Source organism: Electrophorus electricus, chromosome 15 (genome assembly GCF_041902795.1).
Source record: "Electrophorus electricus isolate QZ-2024a chromosome 15, ASM4190279v1, whole genome shotgun sequence".
In the NCBI taxonomy this organism is placed as follows: Eukaryota; Metazoa; Chordata; class Actinopteri; order Gymnotiformes; family Gymnotidae; genus Electrophorus; species Electrophorus electricus.
Window position 1 is genome coordinate 1,999,135 of NC_137511.1, and position 20,498 is coordinate 2,019,632.

A 20,498-nucleotide genomic window follows, 5' to 3' on the forward strand; every position below is an offset into this window, starting at 1 on the left:
AGATCAGAAAATGGATAAAACCTGTAAGAAAGTCAAACGTCTGGTTAAACAACACCCTGAAGGTGTTCCTCTCACAGACCTGGCCGTGCTGTACAGTCAGCGGTACCATCGCAACCTGATAGTCGCTGAGCTAGGATTCCCCTCCATTTCGGCATTCATCGCCTCTTTGACAGAAGACCTGGTGGTGCACAATGGGACTGTCTTCCACAGGAAGCCCAGTTCCCTGTGTCAGGTCGCTACGAAAATGGTGAAACTAGTTAAGAGTTTTCCAGCAGGCGTTCCTCTCAATAAGCTGGCAGTGTCCTTTAGTCAGAGATACAAAAGAAATCTCACCCTGTCAGAATTAGGTTTCTCCACAATGGCCGCTTTCATAGACTCTCTAGATGACAAGCTCCTGGTGAAGGCAGATGTCGTGTACCACAGGAGTCACGCCTCAGCCGAAGGTAAAAACACCTTTTATGCAAATGTAGTAATTTAATGGCAGGCAAACAGCTACTGACACTCTTTGCCTTCGCTCTTCTTCCATACATAGCTAAAGCATTTTCCTAAAAAATATTTTTTGCTGCTGTTTTTTATCAGTGCTCGCTGTTGCTTTATATTTCTCCAGATGCAGATAAGGACAGAATTGTACAGGAAGTTGTGAATTTGGTTAAAAATCACCCAAATGGTATCCCCCTGAAGAAGCTCTCAATGTTCTTCAGTCAGGAGTACAAGCAGAATCTCGCCGTGTCCAAGCTAGGATTCTCCTCGACTGCCGATTTCGTCGGCTCTTTGTCTGCGGATTTGCTGGTGGAAAATGAAAGTGTCTTTCACAAGGTGCACAGGGCAACTCCAGGGTCCTCAGCTTCCTTGAGCAAAACCCAGCCTGCCCTGCTATCTGGTCCTAGAATTTCCTTTGGTGGGCCAACTCAGGACGAAATGAGCCTTGAGGAACTGCTGGAGAAGGTTACGGAGGTCATCAGCGTCCACCCAGCTGCTAGAACCTCTCTTACACAGCTTCAAAATAGTTACTTCCTCCATTTTGGCAAGATTCTGCCACTGAAGCTGTATATGTCGCTTTATGATAGTCAAACAAGCAAACAGCAGGCTCCTTCTGGCCGAGCACCAGTTAATGTGAAACTGGAAAGCACTGTTGGTATGTTGCATCAGCTTATGTCTGCCAGATACAGTTGGTCCAGGCAGTCAATTCTCAGTCTTTTAACTCATAGTAGTCATATAACTTTCAGAGGAGTTCCTAAAGAGTACACAGTAATTACTGAATAATATTCCCTAAGAGTAATAGCAAATAATAAGCCTTTATAACTAAATTATTAACCTCTTAATCGAGGCAATACTACCATTATTACTGCTAATACTGCTTGCATTGTTTGACCCAGTGCCCTGTGCTTGTTTTGTTCTAGCATCCACGCCAGCGGCTATTGAAACCAGCGCCTCTGTGAGCCCACAGAGCACCTCGCTGGCTAACGGAGACGGATCTAAGATGGACTCCCCTCCAAGGTGTCCCCAGCCCGCTGCCACCTCTGTGCTCCCCGCTGTCGCGTCGCTGGAGGACTTCCCGCCCCTCGGTACCTGGCTTTCCAGAGCAGACAAGAGTTCAAGGGAGACACAGGAGGGGGGTGCCCAGGTGTTCCGTGAGTCCTACCATGCCCAGTTAAGGGAGGTGCACAGGGCTGACGTTCGGGCAGGAGAGGCTTTGGAGGAGGAGGCTGACGATGGCCAGGAGAGCGTGCCGAGGCGCAAGAAGAAGGTGGTGAACCCGGATGACGTGAACAGCCTGGCTGAGGACGCCATCCGATCCATCGCAGCAGAGGGGGAATTGGTCACTCACGAGAAGGTCCGTGTGTCTGCGAGCTTGCAGTCGAGTGTGTTTTTCGATCTGTGACTGCGACTCTGAAGTGGTTTCCTTTTAATAGGTGGTGAGCAAGATGTGCACACTCATGCAAGTGTCTTCCTTGTACGCTGTGAGGATCGACCCTCGGTGGCAGCTGCCTGCTTTGAAAGAACTCCAGCGGACCGTTAAAGAGATCAACCTGTTTATTCATGTGAGAAGCCTTACGTAGTCTGCATACTGCAGACCTCTGCCATATCACATTTATTCCACTCATTTCCAAGAACCCGGTCAATTAATACTTCAGAACAGAAAGCAACCTCAAGCTACTCGGTTTTACAGGCTTTGTGTTATGGTAAAAACAAAGAGATCAGCATTAATGTAGCTCCATCAACAAGATATCATTGACTAATCGTTTTTCCAGGTCTTATAATAGCTGATGCACAAAATGTGGCTCTGTGCGTGTTAACGTTCATCCGTGTGTTTTGTCTGTGTGATCCCAGTCTGTAGAGATGGCCTCTTCCATGTGCACTCTCTACGAGCTAGGTCAGGCTATCGCTGGCCTCAAGAACAAGAAGCGCTTTGAGGAGCTCCACCTGGGCCCTCTCTGCAAGTTCCCACTTGTTCACCGACTCTTTAAAATAGACAGCAACACAAAAGACGATGACATACACCAGATTGAGACTGTGGACATTCTCAGGGTGAGTCATAAGCGTTCTGAGCTTAGAGTTGGAGGGAAAACCAGAACGTTTGCCCAGGTCTTTCCCATTTTGAGTTTCTGTGCCACTGTGGTTTGATTCCTGGGTGTATATCCCAGGTTTTCAGGGCTGTATCCATGAAGCCTCTCATGACCGAACAAATCGAAGAGCGCGTGAGATGTTTTAGATAGATTTTGCCTAATTACTTGTTCTTTTTGGTTCCTGTAGAGTCTTCGAAACTTCAGGAGAAAGCAGAGCAAGCCTAAAGTAGACCTGGCTGAGTTCATGAAGTATCTGGCAGACCAATACAACTGCGAATCTCCATATGAACTTGGCATTAGGATTCAAAGTGTCGGGCTGCCCATATCTGTAAGGCATTATAATAAATGAACCGCCTACCCTTCACGACTCATGGTAGTTCCTCATTGCTGTAACTACATCAGTGGCGTAGGCTCGGGTGGGGGTGGTGGTGGCTTTGGCTTATGCTAGCTAACATGCCAGCAATGTCTGACATTATGACACATAGCAGGTTGTGTTTACCTTGCTTTCAGTTGTTTGAAAAGTGGAGCTAGTCTGCTAAACAAACATAAGATCAGTCTCTTTTACGGCTCTTGTTCCGTGGCTGGGAGGTCAGCGTCCGCTCTCCTGTGCCCACGAGAGCTGAGTGATTATGCTGTGGGTGTCAGTGATTAGGGGAGGCGCTCCCAGTACGAACTGGTGGGCGTAACAGCAGCTCTGCCTTCCTCTCGCCACAGTACCCAAATATTATTATTTAAAAATAATATGATTTAAAGATAGTTATAATAATTATGGCCAAATCTAAAAGCTAGGAGAAAATACATCGCCCTGTTAAAAATCTGAATCACAGGGATGCTGTGAGCACGAATTATTGGCTGGGAGGATTTTTTTTAAGAGGAGACATGACCAAACCCCCCCCGTCATCCTATGCCTATGAAGTACATACATTTATTATTAATTTCAATGTAGTTACTGATAATTGACTAATAATTAAATAATATGCCTTAAGTGTCATAACTAAATAAGGCGGGAGTTTTTGAGGCCCCCTGGGACATTCTCTGTGCATTGAACAATGCCATTGATATGTTGTCTCCTGTTGTTTTGCTGTCAGACACTGACCAAAGCATACAGCTCAGAGAAAGCCTGCATGGACAAAGCCAGAGACGCCCTTCAGAAGGAGATCGAGGAGGAGGTTCAGAGCAAACTGTGGAAGATCAAGAAGAGCCTTCTGGAGCCGGCTCAGGGACTGCCCCTCTACTCCTCCGCCGGCAGCCTGGAGCTCAGGAAAAAGTACGCCGGCCTGACCGCTGCCGAGGCGGTCATGGAGGTCTTCACCAACTCCATGGGCGTCTTCAGCGAGAGGATGACCAAGGTAAACGGCTCACGCTTTGGCTGTGGATCGGGCAGAACTGGCCGTAATTCCGTGTTACGCTCAGGTCCGTAGTTAGCCTCGGCGTGGCCTCGATGGTTGTTTTGAGTGGGGAGAGTACAGGGCAAGGCTACATGTGAGTGAAGGGGGCTAGCACGTAGGGTCAGGTATGTTCAGTACCCAGCCACGTAGCCTAACAGCTCACACTAATGGCCCCCTCTCCTCTATGGCTTCACTCAGCAGCATGATGTCAGCATGGTGGATGAGAGGATAGAGGCTCAGATTTCTGTCTCCAGCACCAAAGAGTCTGAGTGATGTTTAATTGTCCCCTGATGGATTTTTAAGGACTGCTAGGAGTGATGGCTTGGCTACTGTTCGGGTGCATCATCTGTTTACCTTCCGGCATTTCCTTTGAGCTCCTGGTGAGAATTGAAGCGGCTGGCAGACAGGTGGCTGACAGGCATCAGGAAATCCTTGTCTCGTTAATGTTGAGTGGTGTTAGTTCTGATTCTGCTAATCCAGCCCAGAACTGGAAAGGTGATTTAGCCATGACATTTACAGCACGGAACACTGAAGGCCTACACTGCACTCTTTTTCTGACTTCACTGTAGGGACCTGTCAAGTGGGCGGGTAATCTCTAGGTGTATGTCAGTGAGCACTGCTAATAAGCATGTTAAATGGATGAAGTCATTCCTAGTTTTTATAGGCCTACTCTCTTGTAAACAGCAAGTTTCATTAGACCTGGGTAATTGTGTGTGTGTGCGTGTATTATAAGTGTACGTTTGTACACGTGCTGTCATTAATGGTTTAGATCATATTGTGTATTAGTCTTGAAATGGAAATAGAGTCCGTCAATCCCTGTGACATCATTATAGTTGGTTCCTATAAAAGTCATCAGGGCCAAGGTCAGTTTATTGTTATTATACAATCTGGTATTGGACAATTGCACACTCATCACTGCTATAGGAAAAAATAAACACCATCAAATATATAAGATATACAAATATAATAAATCCAACTCTAAAAATGCTAAATGCAGATTAAAACAACTGAAAACTGTATAATTAATATAGTTAATAATTAAACAGAATTTACTATAAATACTCAGTGAAATATTGTCGAAATAAGCAGACATTTAAGTAGTGTGCATCCTGCAGCAGAAAAACAGACAGACAGTCTGGTGTGTAGATGGGTGGGGATGGAGAGAAGCAAAGCTGTCAATCTGTGGGTTCCTATAGCACCTCAAGTGTGTGTGTGTGTGTGTGTGTGTCTCCAGCGCGTTCAGGACTTCCTCATGCACATCTCGGGGGACAGACTGGCACGGACCTTGTTTCAGCTAGCAATCTGTGGTGGCTCTCTCGTGATCCCGCACGACTTGGCACCAAAGGAGAAAAGCCGAAAACAAGCAGCGGACAGGAAGTCGTCCGAGGAGGCAGTCGTCGAGGCTCCGCCCACTGAAGGTGTTCACCATTCACTCTTCACCGTTACCTTACTCTGAAGACTCATAACTTGCTCCCTTATAGCCCTGACAGACGTTTATACTAATTATATTATACTTATACTATTTATACTAAATTATATGAATCTTATACTAATTATACTAATTATTTATACTAATTATATTAATCATGAGGATTGTGGAACTCTTGATTTGTTCCGGGGGTCTTTTGCCACAGCCGTGGTGAGGCAGTACTTCCAAGAGTGCCTGTCCGCCATCATCGGCACCGTGTCGCTGGCCTCCCTCTGCAGGCTAGAGAAGAAGGTGACTGAGCACTTCTGCTTCAGGGAGTTCCGCCAGCTGCAGCTGGGCTCCTTCCTCGAGTTTCTGGTCAAAGACATGCAGGCAAGTGGAGTCTCGGTCAGGAGGACCGAGAGGTGTTGCTTATCTTTGTCAAGGCCCTGTTGCGGCTTTTAATGATTTGCTTGGTTCCTGTGCTGTTTGTGCAGTTCCTTCAGGAGGCTGTAGGTGGCAGTGTGGCCATTGGCAGCCAGGATGTCCGAGCGTGTGGTTACAGACCGAGCCAGCAGGACGTGTATGAGTTCATTAAGCAGTGCGGGGAGGGTGATCCGAGCCAGGTGGGTCCTAGAGAGTCCTGATCACTGGCTGAAGGCTGTTGACATCTGTCGAGACGTTCACACTGTCATATCTCTGGAGATAAATATGATCGTTCAGACTTCATGGAAAACTTACAAACTTCTGTTTGATGCATATTCTGAAGCACACGGACACGCGTGCAGAGGGAAAACAGGTCCGTGTCTTTGTTTTGACATGCGAGAGCCCCCCATGTTGCTGTTTCTGTGCAGTTGCCGTTAGTGGAGGCTGCCCTGAGGAGCCAGTATGGGCTCCGGGACTGTCGCGAGCTGGGCTACGGGCCCCTTCGCACCCTGGCCGACTTTGCCAGGCGCCAGCGAGAGCTGTGCGGAGGGGGCACGGCGGCCTGCGTGCGCTACGAGTGCCCACTGCTCCCCAAAAACCCAGGGTGAGACTCACACCCCCTCACAGAAGCCAGTCTCTTCCCCGAGGCTCATGGGCACCAGGCCCAAGGGTACCAAAAAAATCAGATCTGTGTGCGTGCGTGTGTGAAAGAGATGGTAAATGTTCCAGGAAAGCCTGTCTGAAACTACTGCCAGTTCTGCTCATTGGCTCGGGCCGGAGCTCAGACCACAACAAAGCAGGGGTGTTGTGAAAGATCTCAGTACTTAGTGTTCTTTGCCAAGGTGTCTGATTTGTGTGTGTATATGTGTGTGTGCGCTCTCAGGGAGGGACTGCCCGACACAGTGGGCTTGCTGGGCGAGTTGAGCCGTGATCAGGCGGTGGCTAGCCTCCTGTCTGCCCCCCTGCTCCAGGACCTGAGCGAGTGGAGCCAGTGGGCTCTGGTCTTTCAGCCCAGCCACGGACCCCTCAAAGACTTCATCGAGAAGTACTGCGGTAGGTCACCACAGCGGCACCACTCTGCTAACGTCCGAGACATGGGAGTCATACTTAGTGTTTCATCTTCATCATAGGGGCTTTAACACAAAGACTCAAAGACTCCCTCTGCCCTTACCCTTCTCAGAAAGTTCAGAGCGCCTTTCTTCTGATTCGGACGCGAGACGCCATTAATGTCCTCTGGCCAGCAGCTTCAGTAACGATCTTTGCTTTTGCTGCGCCCGGACCAGGTAACACAGACCTCCTGGCTTTGGAGGTGTCTCCCGGCGTGCTGTTGCGGATCACTACGCTCACCAGTGACAAACACTTCTCTGGAGCAGCCCAGGCTCTGGACCCAGTGGGCACGGCCGGCCACCTGGTCTCCATCGTGGTGGCACATGGCATTGCCAACACGCCCACAGCTCTGCTGGCCAATCACATGGAAGGGGCGCTGGCCACAGCGGTCGCACAAGAAGGTAGGAACCCATGTCCCTGCACATGTGGACATGTGTAAGTCACTCTTGAGAAGAGTGTCTGCTAATCAGCATCTCCCGCACGTCACGACTAGCTGCTTAACTGGGTGTGTGTTCACTGTATCTCAAGGGTTGCTACTGGTTTGATTTTGCTTATTGGGACCAGGTTCCGAAATGAATGTGGAAAGAGAGAAATTATAGATCAGCTTTTAAACACAACAGTGTATAAAATGCGATGTTTTCTACATATAGGCCTTTTCCTCTCTTGAAATGTGGCTTACTTAACATCCTGTATAAGTTCAAGACAGTCAGTATTGTTTTCCATGGCCTAAGTACAATTTTTCGTTATTTATAAGAGCAAAATATCAAATCAAGCATCCGGTGTTGTCCATAGGATGACGTGTTTCCGTTTGGATCCTAGCTCATGTGTTTCTCGTCTCATCTCAGAGAGTTATACCTTGCCACTGTCACCCTTGGGTTGCTCATTGGTTTACTCAGTAGAGTTAAAACCAGACCTTAATAGGTAATTAGTGCCTCATCTGAGTCTGTTGTGTTTTTTCCCTCAGACTTAACTCTTGGTGAAGATGACTGTACCTTCAGCACTGTGGCCAAGTTCCTGCTCGAATGCATAACGCGGATGCCTACACGGATTTGCAAAGAGCTCCTGCAGCAGGTGGGTCCATGGTCTGGAGGCCAGCCGTGACTCAGGCGGACAGAGAGCTTTTCCCCAGTCACCGTTGCTCCGTGACTTTTTAAGATTTAACGAGATGGCATTTTGCCCGTTCGAGGAAACTTGTGGCCACTCTTGAGAATGAATGTGGTTTGTGACGCACACATAGTCATAATACAGCAGAGAAGAGAGAACCACGCACAAATGGGAGTGGTGGAGTCTTTTGGGGAGATCAAGAAAACAACAACAACAACAAAAACAACAACCGTGTTGTAACCAGGTTTTCATCATGACAACAGTTGGCGTTACCTGGGCGCATTCTCCAGCGGCTCAGAAGGTTATCCTCACAAAACGCCATTAGCCTCCTGCCCACGGAGTTGCGTCTCATCATCACACAACTCCAGTGCCGCCTCCGAGTCCGTGACGCCGCTCCTCTGATCACTCACTAATATGCGTTGTCCTCCATAGACTGTTAAGCTCCGTCTGTGCGGGCTCTTACATCGGAAATGTTATCGTTCAGGTGATTTTGGAGCCTCTGTCCAAGGTGCTCGGACACGCCAAGTCCAAGTCTGTCCTGCTGGAGGCAGCCCGGGCTGAGAGCCGCTACCTCAGCAAGCTCCATCGCATGGGTCTTCTGCTGGGCCTCACCGAGTGGGTGCGGGACTTCCATGGCCAGCTCGTCCCGCAGCTGCGACCCCAGCTGCCACCCGGGCTCTCCTCACACGCATCCAAGGTGGGGACTTCAGCTCCTCTTGGGTTAGATAAGCATGAGGAGTAGTTACTGAGATACTGAGACCTCTACAGCTTTTGTAGCGCTGGAGGCTGCAGTATGCAAATGATCACTGTGTGTGTGTGTGTGTGTGTGTGTGTGTGTGTGTGTGTGCACGAGTATCCTAATCCATTTGTCAGTATTATCCAAATGTACACTTTCATGTTTCAGCAAGTGCTAATTATTTAGGACAAAATTCTGCAGGCCTCTCTATAATCACGTCCTGTTAAATACATCACGGCATGTTGCTAATCCCTGTACACAGCGACGTGATGGCCGTGTGATGTCTTCTCTGGTTCCTGCTCACGTAGTGTCATTCCCTGCAGAATCCGGACGCCGACTCCATGAGTGACAGATCGTCAGCGTTGAGTCCGGACAGCGAGGACCTGCTGGAGGAGTCTGTGCTCAACGCCGTGTCCAGATCCAGCTGCTCCAGCCTTGCCAAAGCTTCTCAGCAGGGTCAGAGCTTTTTAAAATCCGCTTTGTAAAAGCAGGAGGGTTCTTTTTGAAGTTTTTAAAAGCATGATGGCAATCAGAGTCGCCTGCAGCGGCATGTATGATCAAACTTAAGGCGTCGCTGTGCTTCCAGGTATCACTGATGCCGTCAGGAATGACGACGCCGATGAGGGTGACGATGAGGAGCTGTTTGAGCTAGCGTCGGAGCTGAACGAGGAGGCCAGTAGCATTGAGAGCAGAGGGGAGGATGAAGAGGATGAGGAAGAAGAGGAGGCGGTTCCTGCTAGTGAGTGCTTGAGTCAGCACAGAGCCATCGTCGAGGACATCAGGTCCGTAGACCCCTTACTGTCTCTGCATTTTTATCCCATTTTTTCTCGCCCAATTCCCATCCACCATCTAGCTCACCTCCCCCCATCGTACAACAGCTACCACCTGTGGAGGGTCATTCCTGCAACACGTGACATCTCGTGCCAAAGCTTTTCAAACTGTTGTCTCTGCTGCGACAGGGGGCAGCCCAACGGCCTTGGAGGAAGGCGCTAACTGCCCTTGTCAGCACGCATGAACACATGCATGTGCACGATTGGCTAGTGTCACAGTGAATGGGGGCGGGACGGAGTAATGCAGTCTCTCCCACCCAGAGAACAGTGCCAGTGTACTCCAGGCCACAGATGTCTGTGGCATCGTCTGTTCTCCAGACAGCGAGCTCCCAATGATGAGGCCCACTCCTTTGGGTTGCACCACTCTGGAGCCCAGGGGTCTTTGTGTTTTTAACTCCCTTCATCAAAGCTTCTGTGGGCAAGAGGAAACTCTTTGTATAGACTTCCTTTGTGCTTGTTTAAAACTCCCTGACTACCCCTGAGAAAACTGCCAGCGAACATCGATTTCCAGCCGGAGCTGCGGCGCGCGTTACTCTGTATGAACGTTTCTGTGTCGTTTGCAGGAAGAGTGAGTTTGGTATCGGTGTGGAGCTGAATGAAGAGGGTCAGAACCTGATGAAGAAACACCAGCAGCGCCTGGGCCGCAGCCTGGAGCGCCTCTCCACCGAGCTGTACAGCAAAGACACTCACTTCGTGCTGGAGCTCATTCAGGTTGGCTGCCCCTGGCTGCTAGCACGGCAGGAGTGCAGTCGTACATGTTTTTAAAATGAACATGGCTTTCCTTGCTTCCCTGCTGGTTTAATGTCTCATAACCACCAGGGCAGTAGATGATCGTTATTGTGTTACATGTCCTCTTGACACATTAGACCAGATTCATAACAGTTGTCTGTAAGCACGGTATGTCCTGCAAAAAGTGTGACACAGCATTTAAGAAAAATGTACATGTAAATGAGGGCATGCGTATTAATGACCCATGCTAAGCAACAGATGACTGTCCCCAGTTTTGAGATTGCGTCTCTCCTCGGTCTACGTCGGTTTATGGTTTCTTCCTCTCTGTCACCTAAATTTGCATTTCTGTTGGCAAAAGTTCAAGTGTTCCGACGTGAGCAGAGTGTGAACTCGATGTCCGTTGCTTGTGAACGCAGAACGCCGATGACAACAGCTACCCCCCGGGCGGCTCGGAGCTGCCCGCCCTGGCCTTTGTGGTGCAGAAGGACTGTATCGCCATCCTCAACAACGAGTGCGGATTCGAGGAGCGCAATGTGCGTGCCATCTGCGACGTGGGCAGGAGCACCAAAGGGAAGCACACGTGCGGCTACATAGGTAAGCAGAGCCGTCCGGGCGCACGTGGACCTGGGGTTTAGGGGCAAGCTTCGTCTCCCATTACGCTTAGCGAATCTCTCAGAGTGAAACCCAATCTCTCTGGGTTTACTGAGCTCAATGAAAAATGTTAAGTAGAAGTGGCCAGTGACAAATATTTGGGTCACAGTGCTCCACTGAGTAATCTTTTGTTTATTTAGCTCATGGATTAGTTTTTATTGGGACAAACCTAGAATAATTTGCTTATAGTCATCAATTTGCAGGTGGCAATTTGGTGATCAAATATTATGGAGTTGAAGTTACACTTGTAACTGTGTAAATACATTTTTATTTATTTATAAATAATGCCACTGCTTGGTGTTCTGAGTGATGGCTGTTGGACTCCCCTCATCGCAGGGCAGAAGGGCATAGGCTTCAAATCGGTTTTCAAAGTCACCGACTGTCCCGAGATCCACTCGAATGGCTTCCACATTCGATTCGACAAGACCAGTGATCCAATGGGATACATCCTGCCTCACTGGGTGGACGAGGAAAGGCCAGTACACTCTGTTGCCAAGGAGATCACCGAAAAGAGGTAAAAAAAAAAAAAACACACAAAAACAAAACAAAAGAGGAGGCCCTCAGTGTAAAACCAGCAACTCCGTAACGCGCTGTACCTGAGGTTACTGTTGTTATGATGGGAATCGTCTACGCTGATGCGCTTGATGGACCAATCCTTTGCTCCTCTTAGCTGGACCACTAAGATCTTGCTGCTGCTGCGGTCAGAGTGCTATCAGACCAAGAACCTGTTCCACGACGTGCACCCCTCCCTGCTGCTCTTCCTGCACCGCCTGCGCTCCATCACCATCTACAGTGAGGTGAGCCAGGCGGAGACGCCCCCAACAGCTCGCCGGGCAGACGCTGGGTGAGCAAAGCTGACAATGTGCGCTTGGTGTCACCGCCAGGCTGAGAGGAGGCTGGTGTCCATGACCCGGAGAGACCTGAGCCATGACATACTGGAGGTGAAGCATGCAGACGGAGTGGACCGCTGGCTGGTCGTGAAGAAAGTGCTCCACTCTAAGAAGGTGTGGTGCGCACACACACGTACACACACACAGATACACGCACGCGTGCACGCACACACACATGCACACACACAGACACACGCGCGCACACACACGTACACACACACAGATACACGCACGCGTGCACGCACACACACATGCACACACACAGACACACGCGCGCACGCACACAGACACGCGCGAGCGCACGCACACACACGTACACACACACAGATACACGCACGCGTGCACGCACACACACATGCACACACACAGACACACGCGTGCACGCACACACACGTACACACACACACACACACACCTCACTCCTTCCCCTCCAGTGTTTCTGACCCACTTTTGGAAATCTACTTGTTTTTGCTGTGCAGTGTTTCAGAGCTGTCTGATCTGATCTGATCTGTTGATATTTTGGGACTGTCTGTCCTGTGTGGTGTTTCAGGCATATCTGAGACAATATGTGAGTGGAGTAGCTACAGACGTTTTCTCTTCATCTCATTCCTGCTCCTCGCTTATCGACACTGGTCACTGCAACTATTCCTGGGCACCCCTTTTTCATGCTCCTCACCCTCCCAAGCAAAAAACCCTCTTCTTTATTCTAAATGTAATATTCAAATACAAGTCAACTTAACAAAACATGAGATAAAGCAACACTTTTTTTATGAAAGGTACCAAGCTTTGTTATTCTGAAGGAAAAACATCAGTAGACTAAAAAAGCTTTTTAATCTAAAATAATTTGAACAAAACAATATTGTCTAGCCTGCTGTGAATGGTAGCCGGGCTGCACGGTATTGGCCAAGTAATGCTTACCTGGTCCAGTTCCTTTTTCCCCTCCTGAAACTTATTTTAGCCTCACCTGGTTGGCTGAAGTTTATAAATTCGTTCTTTAGCTCCTGTTTTCTGTGCTTCATCTATAAACAGGTTTTATAAACTACATTTTTAGTCCAAATGAACATTTTGAAGAGTGATAAACAAACAATCCCCACCTCCTCTCCACGTGTGCACAGAAAACACACGTTTCTTTTAGATTCCCTAATTCTGTGTGGTAGTGATAACCTCACCACACTCACGTTCACTCTCAAGTCTAGTAGCTTCAGTTACACGTTTACATTCTCACCATCTCTACAAAAATACTTAACAGAACTTAACATGCTTGTAAAAAATGTATGGTGGAATTGCATTATGGGCCAGCAGCACGTGTCGCGCTGGAGTGGTGCCATGGAGACGAGAGAAGACAGGTGAAATAGCGCTGCTTCGCCCTCACTCCACCCACACTCCACCCGCACTGACGATGCTCACCTGTTGTTGTTGTAGCATGCCACAGCTTGCACTCCAGGGGACGTGGTGCATCTGCTTCTCGTCTCATTCAAACAACATGTGTGCAGATTCCAGAACCTTCTGGCTGTTCGCAGTCAGGAGGCTCACCTGCTGGTTCTGGACACCTCAGCTCAGCTGGTTGCCTTCTTCTCCCTGTCAACTTCCTCTCTACCTTTTGTCTCTCGTCTTTCCCCCTCACGGGGCAACCGCTTGGCAGCGAGTGCTGGGTTCCGTCATTCTGCGTGACTTCTGAACCCGCGAACGTCGACACGGCCCACTTTGCTCCATAGCGCATTAAACTGCATGCCATGTTGCAACACTGCAGTCTGAATTAGACTTACTGCTGTTCCTCTCTGTGTGTGCGTGTGTGTGTGTGTTTCTGTGTGTCTGCGCGCATGTCTGTGTTCGTCTGCCAGATCAAAGAGGGTGTGGAGTCCACGGAGCTTGCCCTCGCCTTCCAGCTGGGCACTGGCTCGGCAGGCGACGCCTGCACACGACCTGCCATGCAACCCGTCTTCGCCTTCCTGCCCCTGAGGAGCTTTGGCTTCCGGTTCATTGTACAAGGTTCTAATCTGTGGCCTTTATCCTGCTCACTTTCCAATATTAGGATCAGCTGCCATTGGCAAGGAGTCTGGTTTGGTTTCCTTAAAGTTCCATCTTTGCTTCACGATTGCACATACATGCTGTAGTTTGTGAATTAATATCGGAAGTGTCATCTTGTTATCAGACCATCACCATCCTAAGAACACTAAAACCTTTAAACTCCCAAGATGCACCAGTGGGTCCACACCCATTCTTTTAACTACATACCATTTCTATTCATTTTAATGAAGTTAGCAAATAATGTGTTGTCATTAAAAGATCGATAATAAACCAGGAGTTTAGGAGGTCATTTGTTGTCTGAAGAAGCTGCTCAGTCCGGCCTTCTCATCCTTCCCCCCACAGGAGATTTTGACATCCCTTCTTCGAGAGAGGACGTAGACAGAGACAGCCCTTGGAATCAGTTTCTTCGCTCAGAAATTCCTCAGCTCTTCCTGCAAGCCATGGATGTCTTCAGTGTAAGGGTAGCACACGACACATCATTAAGTAAGGCCAGTCACTACGGAGTCTGTGCCACTAACTCCCCGCTCTGCAGCGATGTTTTTGTTGCTTTGGCGCCGTGCTCTCGGCCAATTTGTTATGAAACTGGCCTTGGAATCAATTTCTTCGCTCAGAAATTCCTCAGCTCTTCCTCAGTTAATAGGATGCTAATAATTATTATTATATTACCACAAAATTGATATTACTTTTAGTACTTTAGTACCTCCTAGTCATGTTGCATTTAAAATCCAGTGTGCTAGACTACAGAGCCAAAACAAATGATCAAATTATCTATCGACAGCACTGGTGCAAATATTGGCTATTAAATATAATGAAATGTCAGGTGTGATGGGACAGTTTAAACCCATTCTGTAAAATCCCGTGGAGTAAACTTGGATTGGGCTTGCAAACATTTAACGTTACAGAAACACCCGGAGTTCAGCGAGCTGCAGGGACTCTGCCACTTCTTGCAGTTCATTCCTCAGCCCAGCGAGATCCTGGACTTCTTCAGCCCTGTAGCCAATCAGATCATTCAGCTGCTGAAGGGTAAACCCTTCCTGCCAGCCAAGGAGGACCCCGGTGAGTCAGCCAGGCCTGGCCACACGCCAACACGGCAACATGCCAACACCCTGTTTTTCTCGAGTACTGTCAGGGCGCATGCCTTGTGTCACGGCGTCCGCTGGCGTCCGCTGAGAAGCCCGTTGTGTTTGCAGAGGGCAGCGTGGAATTCAAGCTACCCTCCCAGGTGGCCATGTGTCAAGACCCCCTGGTCCAGGACGTGATTGGAGGGGCAGAGCTACGTGAGCACCTGAGCCTGTCCTACCTGCACCCTGCCCTGCACTTAGCCCTATCCTCGTCCCTGCTCAGTGCCCTGGGTGTCCACCGGCTCAGGGGAGCCGACGTCACCACCGTGGTGTGCGCCATGGCCAGGAGCCTTGCGCAACACGGCCATCTTCACTCAGGTATGAGTGCTCAGGTCCTGGCCTGGCGGTCCCGTCTGTACTGATTGTTTCTGGCTGTTTATCGGGCAGTAAGTGAGTAAGTGCCACGGTAAATTGTGCTCTGCTTCTTCTTTCGACTTTGGCTGCCTTCGCGTTTTTCCTCTGTCCAAACAATCGCACTCGAGTAGTTATTTTGTTGGTGAGCTGTTGTTCCACCAACCTGCAGGTCTTTATTATGTTTCAGTGTGTTTCAGTCCACATTATTGTTTAAGGGATTAGCGTTCATTTATAACGTGTTTTACATTATGATCACCCACTGTGCAGATCAATAGCTTGTGTAGTACGTTTGCATCACGTGCGTTACATGGCTGGAATTTTTCATACAGCCTCTGACTCAGCTCATGGGGTGTTTTTCCTGCTCTTGTGCTCGATCTTCAGATCAGTCTCTTTTCTTCATAGACTCCAGCTTGAAAAAGCTGGCCAAGCTTCTGGCCTGTAACTTCCGCGCTCTGGACTCCGAGTATGGGGAGGTGGACGACCTACTGCAGTCCCTCCGTGACGTTCCCATCATCCCGCTGGCCGACGGCCGTGTGGTGGCTCTCAGCGCCGAGGGTGTGTTCTTTCCCCTCGGCGATGGGAAGAGGACTCACACAGGTATACTTCGTGGCACCTCTGAGGTCTGCCCTCCCCGCAGGGTGTGTGGAAGTTTCCTTGCTTTCGCATGGCCCCTCCCTGGCTTGTGCAGAAAGCACAGTCTCTCATTCCAAGCTCCACTCCTGAATAAACTGAGTAAACTCAGTGACTCATCCAGCAGTGAGGCAAAACGCCACCTGCGTCATCGCCAAATGGCAGGTGAACGGCGTTTATTTTTTCCCTTCCTCCACAGGAGCACATTCTGTGAATAAAGCTATAAAGCAAACCCTTTGACAGATTTACTGCCACAAATCTGTACGTAGTTCAGCATAAGCTTTGGCCAGCCATGCAGAGCGAGGGGAACGCGCACGTTGGCTGCAGTACACGAGCGTTTCTCTGTGCACCTGTTTTGCTCCGTTGGTTGTCAAATGAATCATGAGAGACTAGTGCAGGGTGGGGGTGGGGGGCGAGCCCAATCCCGTGTACCAAGTGGAAGGTCAGAGAAAAGCAGAGAGGATAAATGCAATGTCAGCTTATAGACCCACAGAGAGGGAGCAGGTCCGCTCGTCCACTAATAAACGCATCAAATGCAGCTACTCAGTACTGACAAAATGTTGTAATGTGATATTATATTGCTACATGTTGTGATTGCAAAAGCCACTTGATTAACCCTTCATGTGACATGATTAAAGACCGATCTGCATTAATTTGACAAAAATGATGTATGATTGTTAGGATTATGTAAAACAATTCAAAATTGTGAAACTCTCATCAGTTATTACACAGTAATAATATTTCTGATACATCAGATGGTTCATTTGCATGTCATTGCCTTTCTTGATACTGGGAACAACAAAGGCCAGTATCATGATGGAAGAAACAATACATGGCGCAGCCCCTGACTGGCACGCGTCCGTCTGTCCGTCCCGCGGCAGGTCTAGAGGCGCTGTACGCGGACCTGAGTGTGGTGGAGCCGCGCCTGCTGGCCTGCCTGGACGAGCTGGGCAACTCACAGGTGCGTGAGCTGCTCCGCCGGCTGCAGGTACATGAGCTGGAGCCGGAGCAGGTGCTGCAGCAGCACATCTACCCCACCTTGAAGAGCGGCGTCTGGAAGGTCAGTGCACGCGCCCCACATTTTGAACCCCAAATAAGTACTGCTGCCCCAGCAGATCATGCTGTGTGTGTCCATTTTTCATGTTAAACAGAGCAGACCTTTTTGCATTTTGACTTTTTTGGAGTTTGATCACGAGAACGGGCCGGAGCAACCTTCATCATCCTCTCCTTCACTTCTGCACGGTTGCCTGGTTACAGCCTCATTTACATCCATTGCAGCCCTTCTTCTCTGCCCACAGGCAAAGTCCAAGGCCATCACCGTTGGCTACCTGGTGTTTATCAAGCAGCATGGCCAGGAGCGGGACTACCTGGCGCTGAGGACGCACATCCCTGTGTTGACCAACAGGGGCTTCCTCTGCTCCAGCCAGAGTGGAGTCCACTTCTCTAAAGAGTATGGCAACATCGATCTGCCAGCTGAGCTGCCCGGTAAACGGCCCACGCCTTGCGGCCCCCCGTTTTGTTGTCAAAGTGTAGATTATGGGTATATCCCATAAATATAATAAAGTGCACAACAAGTACAGGGGTCTGAACCCTTTCTGAGTCCCCTGTAGAGATAACATAGCACCTCTATCTGATTCGTAGCTCCAAGCTTCACTTCCTGTTGGGCGTCACTTGTCTCTGGGTGAGGCTGAAGCCTTTTGTTATGTCATAGAGTGGGCGGCTCCGTAGAACTGAGAAAAAAAATAGCCATGAGAGGAACTCCCCAGGAGCAGAGCTCCACGCTAGCGAGAGAACAGCTGGCCTGAAGCGGTGGATGAGGGACGAGTAAGTCCAGCACCTTGGGCCTGGTCCCGTCTTTAGGAGGGGCCCATGCATCCTTTGGAGTTTTTCTCGGGCCAGATGTTGCGTGGCATGCTCAGTTATGTAAGCGGGGAGGACGCTGTGAACTCAGGAAGGGAAGTGTGTTAGCACGCACGAGCCCAGCGCTCTAGGCTGGACCAGTTTCACAGTGTCCGTTCTGCTTCTCTTCTCGGCCTCCTCGTGTTTCGCTGCACCCGCTCCTCCTTGTCCCAGGCTTGGACTGGGTGCTGCTAGACACCGGCTACCTGCAGGCCGACCAGGACGTGGAAGGCTGGCGGGAGCTGTTCTCCAAGCTTGGCGTGAGGGACCTGCTGATCTTCAGGAAGGAGAGGAGGACTCTCACTGCCACGGAGCTGGTGAGGACGCTGTTCTGCCGTTCTGTCCATTAACTTCTGTCCTGGATGCTAGTGGAGAGCTGCAGGAGGTGCAGACAGCCATCAGGCGATTCTGTGGACCCAGGCATTATCCCCTGTGTGTGTGTGCGTGTGTGTGTGTGTGTGCGCGCGACAGCCAGACTAATGAAGCGTGCCAGTGCTCTGTTCCCTTGCATTACTGTAATTCTCTGACCGCAGCTGGGAGGTAGAGCACATTAGCGCCCAACCACAGCACCTCCTGCTTTAGCCCATCATGGTGGGGGAGGGATGGAAGCAAAGCGTACATTCTGTTCATTTTCCTTTATTTAAACATCAAGAATGACATCTAGAGTGGTGCCATGCAGTAGCGTCCATGCTGGGCGTGCCCACAAACATCTACAGCCGTGAGTCATTTCCCTAACGCGGACCGCTACTGAGAATCTGCAGAATGGAGACCAGTCATGCAGAGAGCCTTGCCAATGCAGAGTGACTCTGCCAACCGGGGGCCCACACACCTAATCCTTTTCCTTATGGGTCAACCCGTGCTGCTCTACCCACCTCAGCGTGAGTTTCGGGGCTCTTAAAGAGTCGAGCGGTGGCGTTCATCTGCAGCTGCTCTGTGGGTCGGAGGGGTTGGGTAGAAACTCCAGTGGGAATTATTGCAGCTTCAGCTTGGCGTGTTCTTGACCCATTTGTTTGCAGTGCGTTTATCACGCTGCCGTCATGCGTGCAGAACCGTGAGGGTGACTTTAATAATAATAATAACTATAATAATAATAATAACTTTATATAGCACCTTTCATACTTAATAAAATGCATCACAATTTTCAGTGTGTGTGTGGGTGGCACACAGATAACTACAGATCACAAAAAACTAGGAAAGAAGGCAGGACTGCTAAGGGGGACTTCTATTAAAATTAATAACATTATTAAAATCCAAGGATAAGAGTAAATAAATAAATACATTTAAGAGTAATAGCACTTTATGATTTAATTTTAGTGCTGTTTGGTCTACCAATGAGACTTAAATGTTAATGTCCAATCAAAAATTACCTGAAGATTCTAAGCTTCCTCCTTTGTTTATAATTAAAATGTTAATTATCATCACTTGAAAATGTTTGATCTCTTTGCTTTATTTCCAGTAGGGAGGATTTGTAATTATCACGTATATGTAGTAGACATATACGTGTACGCGTCACATATCTGTTCACTTGGCATGCCCAAGCCTCTGAAGGCAGTGTGAATGTGAAACTGTGAGTCATTTGTTTGTTGTTCATGTCCATCTCTCTCCTGTGTTTTGTTATCTCTCTCTCTCTCTGTCGTTCTCAGGCCTCCAGCCCGTGGGCTGTGGAGGCGGAGCTGTGGCCGAAACCCTCCGATGGCGCGTACGTCATAGAGGATCAGCACTGCGAGGAGTTCCGCTGTCTGGCCACAGCGGAGCAGCTCTCTGCCCACGACAAGTTGCGGCAGCGACAGGCCCTGCTGAGGCTGCTGGAGCGGCACTGGGACAGCGGGTAGAGCACGCGCACCCACATCCTGCCGACCCGCTGCATGCTCACGCCCGCAACCCTGTGAGCTGACCTGCACGGACCGGTTGGCTCTGTTCCCGCTTCCTGACATGTGCACGCAAAACACCTGCTGCGTACCAGCCCCTAATCCTCCCGATCCGTGCCCGATTGTAGATGCAAATCCATTAGTCCGGTGGGTCTTTTGAGTGGGTTCTTTGCCACTCCTAATCTCTGCCCTCTCCGTAATCTGCTGGCCTGTTTCTGGTGTATACACAAATCCACGTTAAACACGCAGACGGTTGTAATTGGGTCGTTGGTGGTGCCGTATCGCCGCTTAGTTTGATGGCAAACACTGCGTCGGCTTGTTTGCGTTACAGTTTGGGTGGAAACCGCGCTAAAAAGCTCACTGGATTTGTGCGATTTATTTCATTTATTGTTTATTTCATTTATTTAATGCATCCTCCTTTATCATACATACATGTAGCTGGCCAGATCTGGACATGGCTTATTGTGGTAGAACTGGCTTGTGTACTGGCCCAGTTTCTATTCCGGGACCATCCGTTCAGCGATGCATTGATCTTGGGAGAGGAGGATGCCATGCCAGGGTACGCTGCCAGCGTTGGTTTCTGCGAGACCATGCCACCTTTTGCGTTCCTGGAGCTTCCTGTGGTGCTCTTCCTCAGTGGCCAGCAGCGAAGACCGTTCTGGAATTCACTGCAGACTCCTGATGAGCGTATCAAACACACTTTCCGCTGGCAGCGTCGGTTGGCATTTCAGGTCACGTTTCACCCGCTCGTCCCATCTCTGC

At 49.5% G+C, this 20,498-nt stretch overlaps 1 protein-coding gene across 2 annotated transcripts in view; it reads left to right on the plus strand.

The window, feature by feature from the left end:
* wu:fj29h11 (uncharacterized) overlaps window positions 1–20,498 on the plus strand; it is a 28,062-nt gene that overhangs the window by 798 nt on the left and 6,766 nt on the right. The window contains exons 2-32 of one of the 2 annotated variants that reach the window (XM_026999653.3): window positions 3–443; window positions 608–1,135; window positions 1,401–1,834; window positions 1,914–2,042; window positions 2,332–2,529; window positions 2,755–2,895; window positions 3,656–3,916; window positions 5,190–5,373; window positions 5,590–5,756; window positions 5,861–5,989; window positions 6,218–6,393; window positions 6,673–6,842; window positions 7,073–7,297; window positions 7,861–7,967; window positions 8,485–8,697; window positions 9,060–9,192; window positions 9,323–9,518; window positions 10,130–10,277; window positions 10,712–10,889; window positions 11,283–11,460; window positions 11,617–11,743; window positions 11,831–11,950; window positions 13,678–13,825; window positions 14,207–14,319; window positions 14,767–14,920; window positions 15,055–15,303; window positions 15,742–15,936; window positions 16,851–17,029; window positions 17,268–17,454; window positions 18,043–18,185; window positions 19,512–19,696. In XM_026999653.3, the coding sequence (XP_026855454.2) occupies window positions 11–443; window positions 608–1,135; window positions 1,401–1,834; window positions 1,914–2,042; window positions 2,332–2,529; window positions 2,755–2,895; window positions 3,656–3,916; window positions 5,190–5,373; window positions 5,590–5,756; window positions 5,861–5,989; window positions 6,218–6,393; window positions 6,673–6,842; window positions 7,073–7,297; window positions 7,861–7,967; window positions 8,485–8,697; window positions 9,060–9,192; window positions 9,323–9,518; window positions 10,130–10,277; window positions 10,712–10,889; window positions 11,283–11,460; window positions 11,617–11,743; window positions 11,831–11,950; window positions 13,678–13,825; window positions 14,207–14,319; window positions 14,767–14,920; window positions 15,055–15,303; window positions 15,742–15,936; window positions 16,851–17,029; window positions 17,268–17,454; window positions 18,043–18,185; window positions 19,512–19,696 (6,128 nt within the window). In that variant the 5' untranslated portion in view covers window positions 3–10. The remainder of the gene's footprint in view (window positions 1–2; window positions 444–607; window positions 1,136–1,400; window positions 1,835–1,913; window positions 2,043–2,331; window positions 2,530–2,754; window positions 2,896–3,655; window positions 3,917–5,189; window positions 5,374–5,589; window positions 5,757–5,860; window positions 5,990–6,217; window positions 6,394–6,672; window positions 6,843–7,072; window positions 7,298–7,860; window positions 7,968–8,484; window positions 8,698–9,059; window positions 9,193–9,322; window positions 9,519–10,129; window positions 10,278–10,711; window positions 10,890–11,282; window positions 11,461–11,616; window positions 11,744–11,830; window positions 11,951–13,677; window positions 13,826–14,206; window positions 14,320–14,766; window positions 14,921–15,054; window positions 15,304–15,741; window positions 15,937–16,850; window positions 17,030–17,267; window positions 17,455–18,042; window positions 18,186–19,511; window positions 19,697–20,498) is intronic. The other variant, XM_081697615.1, reaches the window with a different exon arrangement.